The 9,060-nt window shown below is 45.2% G+C and overlaps 1 protein-coding gene across 1 annotated transcript; it reads right to left on the bottom strand.

Moving 5' to 3' along the window:
• Positions 1–250: 250 nt before the first annotated feature.
• Positions 251–2,344, bottom strand: LOC136056061 (lysophosphatidic acid receptor 6-like). The gene is made up of 2 exons (XM_065748047.1): positions 2,163–2,344; positions 251–1,480 (listed from the first exon to the last, which is right to left on the bottom strand). Exons 1-2 carry the CDS (start codon positions 2,246–2,248, stop codon positions 529–531), a joined length of 1,038 nt encoding a protein of 345 aa, XP_065604119.1. The 5' UTR covers positions 2,249–2,344; the 3' UTR covers positions 251–528.
• Positions 2,345–9,060: the final 6,716 nt, after the last annotated feature.

Below are 9,060 nucleotides of genomic sequence, written 5' to 3'. Positions count from 1 at the left end.
AGTATGTGAAAAGCCTGTGAGAAGAAGAGCTGGCAAGGAAATCTGGAGCTCAGTCTATAACGTAAGCATGTATGATCAGGGCAGGAGGGGCAACAGAACTTAGTCTGAAGCTTTTTGCCATAAACTCCATGTCTCTGCTTCTTTGCAGCCCAAGGCTGTAGTGACTGAAGGCCTGGGGGTTTGCAAGGTACAGTGTGGACAGCAGAGTGAAATATGCTGCCATCGATAAGTAAATATTTTGTTGTTTTTTTCCAAAGTTAAAAAGAATCATATCCAAAGGGATACGCGAGACCATATTTACAGCAAATAATTTCCATTCTTTTTATCCATAAATGACAACACGAAGCATTGTGGAAGGGAAGGAAATATGCTAGGAGTCCTCAGAATGGGCTTAGTTCTGTTTGTTTGCTTGCTTGCTTGCTTGTTTTTAATGAAATATTTCCACATCTGAATATTTAAAGTAAATGACTTAGAAAAGTAGTTCCGAATCCTGCACCATTCTTGGCAGCATCTCCACTTGTCAAGCAACTACTGTTCAGTATGTGGATCAAAGCTTTTTTCTGGGTGATTCTTCACTTTTTTTTGCAATGAACCTTCCTCAGACTCCTTTAAAACAAAATAATAACAGACCCCATCCAGACAGCAGTTCAGATTTGCCCAGCAAAGGGTGACTTGAAGGATGTCCCGTAGCACACTGTGACAAGGGATTTGCACGATGCTATTCCTCACCAAAAAGTAAAGGAAGAACATCACATGGTAAGGTGTGAAACAGACCAAAAATGTGACAAAGTTTGTCACTACTACCTTCTCTGCTTTGGTCGTGTGTGTCTGGAGGTTCTCTGATTTTCTGTGGTTTCTCAAACACCTAATGATCTGAATGGTGCAGAAGGCCATGGTCACCATGCTGCCAAAGAAGATGGTCTCCAGGGTGATTATCAGGCCTGTGTTTTCCCACGTGGTTTTGGAGAAGTTATGGAAGCAGAATGAGATGTTGTAGTCCTGGTCATGAAACTGGGAAGTAGCGACAGTCCCAGATGAGATGCCCAGGCAGATGACAACACAGACCAGAGCAGCTTTCTTGGTGGAGCGCAGGGTGGGAGCTGTGAAAGGGTGCTGGATAGCGATGTAGCGGTCTACGCAGATGCAGAGGGAGATGAGGATGCTGCCATACATATTTATAAAGTAAAGACTCTCCAAGATGGAGCAAAACACAGACCCCAATTTCCACTCGTTCTGAAGGTGATAGGAAATGATTTTAAAAGGAAGAGTGAACAGCAGCAAAGTATCCAGGAAAATAAGGGCTATCAGGTAGACTGTAGATTCTGACAGCTTTTTAGCCGGAAAAAAAAGGGATGACAGGGCCATCACATTGAACAGCAATCCCAGGATAAATGTGGGAGTGTACATGATCAGCTGGAACAGTTCTACTCTGGGATTGATACTGCTGTTGTTAGAGGTGTAATTCATGTCTCCAGGTACACTGAAAGAGAAGAAAATCACCTTCACCACAAGGAGGCCTGAAGACTACATCTAAGACCCTGGTACAAAGGCTGATGAGGACTGTAAGTGTCTGCAGACCTGGAGAAAGTTACCAACCTGGGTAGACTAAGTCTTCTGAAGAAAAATAAAACTTAGGAAGCCAAGCATTTTTCTTAGATCAGCCAGTCTGACCACAGACTGACCTGCAGCTGTCTGCTGCAGGGGTGCAGTAAATGTGCAGTGGTTTCTTCTCTAAAAATATCTAAGATAGATAAAACTAGAAGACTAAAAATATCAAGGTAGGCATCTCTGTAGATTTCATCAGACCTTTCTTCTTCCCTCAAACTAATTTTTTGTAATACTATGTCAAAGGAAACTAGTTCTAGGGAAATAAAATAAGCAACTCAAATTTCAGCTTCTTACCATAAGCTTTACTTGGTACAGATCTAGTGATGATCAAAAGACATTTTAGTCTAGCTTGATGTGTAGGTTTCTAAACAAGAGAAGGTGCTGAAGGATAGTTCTTTCATGCTTCAAAAACAAACCGAAAAACTCCAATAAGTAAACACGCTATAAGCAAAACAAATGATGTAAAGGACATTTAGTTTTCAGATCATGCTGCAAGAAGAAGGTTTTTAAGGTAAGATTTCCCTACAGTGTAAAACTGTCTCTTGCCAACTCACCTTTGGGCAATCATCGACTTGCTTCCCTTGGCTTGTAGAATCCTTGAATCTTGTGTGTTCTTTGAATGCTGTGGAGTGAGCAGCATGCAAAAAAAAAAAAACAACAACAGCCGTTCTGGATGTTAGAAAGCACCAAGTGCTGCTGCTTTCTGTTTCATCACATACTTCCATTACAGCAGCTCCCTTCCTGCCGTGCACACGTGCATTGTGTGCATAGCGTGTCACACAAAGCTCATTTGAGGATGTAACAGTTTGCTTTGTGGGGCTCGCATCTCTGTGAGCCACCCATTCAGCATTCAGAGCAGTTTCCATGAGCAGAGAAGGAAATTCTGGCCCTGCAGAGCTTCGTGCAATTTCTTTCTATGAGATGCTTAGCTGCTGAAATGTGCTTTAACCCAGATCCTGAGCTACCACTGTCAGTGCCTCTTCTTGCCCTACCAGAAATGAAAAAGAGACCATCAGTTTTCAGAGGTGATTTGACACATTTGTTTTGAGTTGGTGTTTAAAAAATAAAAGAAAAAAGAACAAAGGAATAATGTTACTCTTACATCTGCTTATACTGATGAAAAGCAGGGAATTTACCTATGAGCAGTGTCAGGTGCTGACTTTGTTAAGGGAGAAACAGGAAAACTTATTTTTTTTGCCCATTGTGTGTGTTTTTGCAGTCACCCTCTAGTAAAGGGGGAAAGAAAGACCGTGGTTTTAAGTTCACGTGGTCCTCTGCCTACTCATGAAATATCAAAACAGTCATTTTGGCTGAACTCAAGCTGTGCCTCTGTGAAAGGCGGGGGAAAGGGGAAGAGGGGAAGGAGATAACAGTACTTCAGGTTTCTGCATGATGTTCTGGCTGATGTGACTCAAAGTTTAAAACAACAACAACAACAAAAATAGATAAAAAGACACTGCACACAGTCTGAGGGAATAGCACCTTGTCTCATTCTCAGCTAGGTTTCACTTCTGTGGTCTTGTGAAGCTGCACTTTGGATATTTAAAAACAATACACAGGCAGGCACCGCTGTCTTAAGGAGGCATTAAGGAAGCATGTGGGGTTGGAGCCAAACTGGATGCTGGGAGGTGAGGCTGCTGGTAGGATGGGACAGAGCCCAGCCACTACAGATCTCTGCTCTCTTGTTTGCACATGTTGATATCCATGCTCATAAGGGATTTTCTCACTCTTCCTCCTTTGCAGGGATTTCTCCTCATGTTTTCAGAGTCACTTCTCATTTTTCCTTGGATACATATATTCTCATGGTACATAAGCACTGCCTGCCTCACCAGAAGTGCTGGACAGAAAGCCTTATGTGGCTGCACGTCTGAAGAAGTATGCTCTGAAAAGGAGAGGATGAGGAAGCAGAAATGCTGGAATTGTTCTTAGCACACTATGGTCTAGCTGTTGCCAAGGGCTGGGCTGTTTTTGTTAGCAAACATCCTGGCAAGCTTTTTTAGGCAGGATTCTGTAGCCAAGTGGCCAGGGTGGCATGCAGGTGGTGCAAATTCACTTGGAGAAGGTGTGAAATAGAAAGGGTGGGAAAATGATGCTGAGAGATGATGGCAGAGGGGAAATGAAACAGTGTGAGTAACATATAGAAAGGTTGGGATAGTCCGTGCTGTCCTCCCAGACTGCTGATTAATAGTGCAACTTGTGATGCAGGGGTACAGAAGCTGTGGGCAGGCAAGATGCCTTTCTTTTCTTACTACAGGCCTTCACCTATGCTGATAGGTTGTGATTCTTCAGTAGGACCACAAGACTGGGTGGGCTGCCCCTTTTCTTGCAGGCTGATTGGTTGGCCTGCTCAGTTCTTGTACCTCTCTGCACACCACCGATGCCACTGGTGAGCAAAGAATCTCCTGACACTCCATGTGTCACCTCATTGCTTTTTCCTGTAAAAGGAATGCTGTTCCACATGCATTTTGACACATGTTGAGAACTTTGCCATTTCTCTACGACCACCACACAGATTTGCCCTTCAGGCCATGTAGGTAGCCCTGGGTGGCAGCAGGTGAGGTTCTGCTGGTTCCCTGCGCTCACCTTTGGGGATGACCTTCCCAGTCAGCAGTGCTGAGCTGTGCCAGCCAGTTCAAAGTGCTGGTAATCTAAATCACAGTCTAATTAGTGAGAAAAATAATTGTTCTTGAGAAGAGAGCATTCACTGCTATGGTCTTCTTGCTTTCCTACTTGATTTCCCTCAAATGGCCTTCAACATCTCCATTTTTCAGTTTCTTTCCCCTCTGCCTTGCCCTCCCATATCCCCAGCCCCCTGGATTTTCCCTTTTTTGGAAGGCCTGTTGCAGCTCTTTGCTGGAGAGGAAGCTTTGGGAGCCAGCCAGAACGGAACAGCAGGTAGGGATCAGCAGGCTGGTCAGTAGATACCACAGCAGAGCAGCGTGCAAAGCCTTAGGATGGCCCTGGGGAACCTTTTAGTGCTGGAGTGCTTGTCTGGAGTCACCACGAGGGGCTGAGCTCATCTCTGAGCTACTTGGTCCTGCTGCAGGGTCTCACTGGGAGGCACCAGGAACTACACCCTCCCCCTTCATCCCACCTGGCAGGAGGAGGCCCAGGAGGCTTTTGGAATTTGAGCCACGGGTCCTATCCTGGCTTTGGGCCATCACAGCATCCCCGCGGGACTGCCTGCGACCTCCAGGTGAGCCAGAACTCGGATGCAACGTCCCTCTGCCTAAATTCGATGGCTCTGCTGAGCTATTTGTTATTGAGTTGCTCCATCTCGTGGTAGAAGGGGAAATGAGAAGCACGGCTTTAGCCCTGCACTATCTCAGCCTCTACCTATAGTTGATCTCTAGGAGGATCACTTCATCCTGCAGCTCAGACAGCTTATCCCGTAACTGCCTCCACCAGCAAAGCACTTGGCCCCCTGCGCTGACCACTTTTGCTCCACTTTCCACCCCATGGATGGCCCAGGAGTGATGAGCAAAAGGAGAGCCAAAAGCTCTTCATTTAATGATGGGCAGAGAGGGCAAAAGCACAGGAACAGCTGAAACAGAAGCTTTTTATAGAGAAGTGACCATAAACATTGCTGGCAAGGCCAGGAAACTGCTGTGCCAGTGCAGAGCTCTGACTCCAGGGAAAGGCCACGTCACCAGCTTTGGAGGACCTCCCTTAGGAGGACCCCACAGCCTGAAGGGGAACCTGCAAACCTTGGCTGTGCATCAGGACCGTGGCTGTCCCAATGGAGAAGGGTTCTTTCAGTGGTGGAGGAGCTAAATCTGCCACCTGAGTTAGCAGGTGAGCTGATGTCTATCTCTTTGAGGTGGTTTTTGTCGAAATGGATGACTCATTTCAACAGGTATCAGCTGGGGATGCTGTGTGGGACTCTTGAGGATGTGTCAGCAGGAGAGGTATTTTCTGTGTCAGTGCTCTGAGACCTGGTGAAATTTGAAGCCTCTGAATATTATTCCTCAGTATTCTACTACGTACTGGTCTAAAACCCATGCAGTTCAGGCATTCCCCTACTTGCTTGTTCTGCTCTCTGCTGCACAGCACCTACTGCCAGCCTGGAGAGGATGCGTGCATCACACTGGCTCTCTTCCCACTGTGTTACCTTTAACTCAGCCCAGTGGGTGCCCCTGTACCCACAGAGGGACCCCGCACTGCAGTGTGCCTCCTTCCAGCCAGATGGTTGACTGATTCTGACTCTTCAAAGGTACTTTTTTGCTTTTTTCCTACTCAAACCCTCACCTACATTTGTCTTCAGCTCATATTCAGGTTGGATATTAGGAAGAATTTCTTCTCAGAAGGAGCAGTGAGGCTCAGGGAAGTGGGGGGGGTCACTGTCCCTGGAGGTGTTCCAGAGCAGTGGAGATGTGGCACTGAGGGACGTGGGCAATGGGCACGGTTAGGTGAGGTTGGACTTGATAATCTTAGAGGTTTTTTCCAACCTCAATTTTATGATTCTGTCATATAACCCCCATCCCTGGCCTGACAAAGCAGGCACTTGAGCTGTCCTTGTGCAAGGTGGAAAAAAATAGCTGAAAATGACTGAGGAGCTTTTGTGTTGTTTTTCATAGAGCCAACGTGCACATACAACTCTAGGAGGCGGCTGTATGCATTTTGAGCCACGTGGGCTGTGTGTGTGGCCAAGGAACTGTGTCCCACCAGCATACTGCTCATGGTGACCAGCATCAATCAGCCTCCACGCAGCATTTGTTCTCAGTGCTTTTCACACCACACTTCTGGAGGCGTGTGAACTAGCACAGCGTGTGTGCACAGTGTGTAACAAGATGCTGCAGCCCGAAGGGCCTCGAAAAACATTATGAGAAAACGATTAACTAAGCAGGAACATAAGAGTCATTTTAGGAAAAAGTGCTTCTAATAGGACGTCCTGTCTTTGAGTGAAGCCAGCAGCGGATGTTTAGAGGAAGAATGTCAGAAAGTGGGATCCTGCTGCTGGCAGTACTTCCAGCAGCAAGCTGCTCAGTGAATAACAAAAGTTCCTCAGGGTCTTTCTCTCTTTCTGTTTCTTGCAGAGTTCTTCTGCTGAAGCATATCCATGTGGTGTGTGATATCCTTGTGCCCGTCCAGCAGGCAAGTCTAGTGTTTTATTCTTGAAAACACATATGTAACCGTTTCATTACTATTTTAGGAGAACGGGTGGATGTGAATTGTTCCACCTAACAACCACTGGTTCATGAGCGTTTCCTTAAGAACAAAACCAGCCAAACAGAACCAAACAAGAGCAAGCAAAAAGCAGCATATGATACTAGAATGTAATTCTTTCAGCATTTAGCAGTGGTAGTCGGCACTCTAGAATCAATAGAAGTAGGTAGGTTGAATCATGGCTTCTGGTCTTATGGAGGTGGCAGAGATGGAAAGGCAGCAAATCTCCAAGTGGGCCGTGTGGGATGGTTAACACGAAGAGATGAATTAGAAATGCAGTCACAGTCATCAGAATGTAACACCAGTAGTTTTCCCTGAACATACGTAGAAACTATACTCCCCAAGGTTAATATTTATACGATGAAAGAATATGATTTCCAGAGACTTGTTCTTTCTCAGAGTATTGCTGTATTGTTTTATTACCCAAGCAGCGTGTGGTGGAATTCCCTCTCTTCTGGTTGTATGCTTGGTCTGCAAATGTCATTTTGGTGCTTCACTATCTTTATAACCTGTTGATCCACTGTGCTGATGAGGCGAGGTGTTTGTTGCACGCAACCAAGTCATTTTTAGAGTGATTTGGATGTCTGCACCAGACATCACAAGGCGCCATGGCTCACCTGCAGGGTCAGGCACTCAAGTCAGGGGGTTTCCATCGTCTCCCAAATGTAACTGTTCTGGTGTCATCCTGGTAACACCAGAGGTGGGGTCTGTTGTCTTTTTGATTCTACGCATTGGAAATCATAGCAGAGAAATGCAAAAGGACTTTCCAGAAGTGATACAAAACAGTGGAGTGCAATTTCCCAAGTCCAGATATCTTCTTCCTGATGCCAACGCTATTTTAGGCTGTTCTTTCCTAGGGACCAGCTCTCAGGTCAAACAACACTGCTTCAATCACGTCTCAGTGTTCACACTCCTTTGGGAAAGTCCTGTAATCTTCAGAAATGACTGCTGTCTGCCCTTTCATATGAAGAATGAACTATTCCCAGTTGGTATGTGCGTTTCTTAACTCCACTGAAGCTATGTAGTAATATGCAAAAGAAGTTACGAAGAAAAAGGTAACATGTTTCATGCACTAGCCATATATAAACTTTCTCTTAATTAATTTGAATTTTTCAGTTTATTTAATTCCCATAACATTTTATTTAGGGTGAGACTGTGCTTATATGGCAAAAGCAAAACGTCTCTGCAGTTACAGTGCGTGCTGTTCGCAGGAAGGAGGAAGAGAAGAATATCTTTCTCTCCCTTTTTTCCTCAGCTGAACTCAGGAAGTGGTGGCCTTCAAGCAGAACTTGTAATGTCGTAAGAGCGTTTGATGGTGTTTGTGCAGAAGCATGCAGTGGTGGGGTTTGGGGTGGGGTTTTGCTTCCCTTATGGGCAGCATCCTAAAGCCCACAGACACTGATGGGAGGGGAACTTCCCTGGGAATGGGGCTCATCAGCACCCGGGGCAGGAGCTGGAACCCCAATGGCATGTGTTGGCCATGGCAAGTACACTTTGAGTGTAAGCAAGGACATGGCAAGGTACTTTGAGTGGTAATAGCTGGAACATCCCTGTCTTGCTGTCTGACACAAGTGCTTGTGGAGCTGTGTGGTAAACCAGAGCTGGGAACCAGCTTTCAGACTGCCTGAAAAAGCAACTGGTGGTGTGGTTTGGCAGCGTGAATAATGCCTTCAGTGCTGGCTGCCTATAAAACAAGGAACTTGCAAGGTTTAATGCTTGTGAGGCAATACATCCAGGAGCGTTTTACTGTCATATTGTCTGTAGAAAAGCATTTCTTGAAGCACATTCAAGAGGTAACTGGCAGAATTAAAAATATGCTTAAAAAGCATGCAGCAAGTGGTGTGTTTAACCATCTGAGCACCCAGTGCTGCAGGGCAGAAGAAGGCTCAAGTGTTCCCTCAGGAAATATCCTGTAAGATAAGTAGTTTTAAGGGAAGCAGCGATTCCCAGCACCCTTCATTCATCATTTTGTATTAGTCCACTGAATCTCAGCAAGTTCTTGGATTTGAGAAACAAAAGATATAAAGGGAAATATAACATTTTTTATTTCTACATTGTGGAAGTGGTGGTTTTCTCTGTCATGTTTGTAAGTAAAGACTCTCCATGTTATTGCTTGGGCTGATATTCATTAGGGTGGTTGTTTTTTCTTTTGCACTCCTAAGTATTTATAAGGCAAAACTGTTTAGAATATTTTTTATGGTTTTTGACTATTTCTTCTCTCTAAGACAGACATCTTTGGACTGCAGGAGACTGAAGCACCCTGAAATAATGAAATTTCTTGCTGTC

This window comes from Cyrtonyx montezumae, unplaced genomic scaffold (assembly GCF_038088225.1).
Source record: "Cyrtonyx montezumae isolate F1298 unplaced genomic scaffold, pur_monq_1.0 scaffold_5, whole genome shotgun sequence".
Lineage (NCBI taxonomy): Eukaryota > Metazoa > Chordata > Aves > Galliformes > Odontophoridae > Cyrtonyx > Cyrtonyx montezumae.
This window is presented reverse-complemented; position numbering and strand designations above follow the sequence as displayed.

Bases quoted from the DNA above. Each gene is read 5' to 3' on its own strand.
- LOC136056061 (XM_065748047.1), bottom strand. From the start codon at position 2,248: ATGCTGCTCACTCCACAGCATTCAAAGAACACACAAGATTCAAGGATT. The intron at 1,481-2,162 runs GTGAGTTGGCAA...CTTCTCTTTCAG, and splicing joins AAGTCGATGATTGCCCAAAG to TGTACCTGGAGACATGAATT.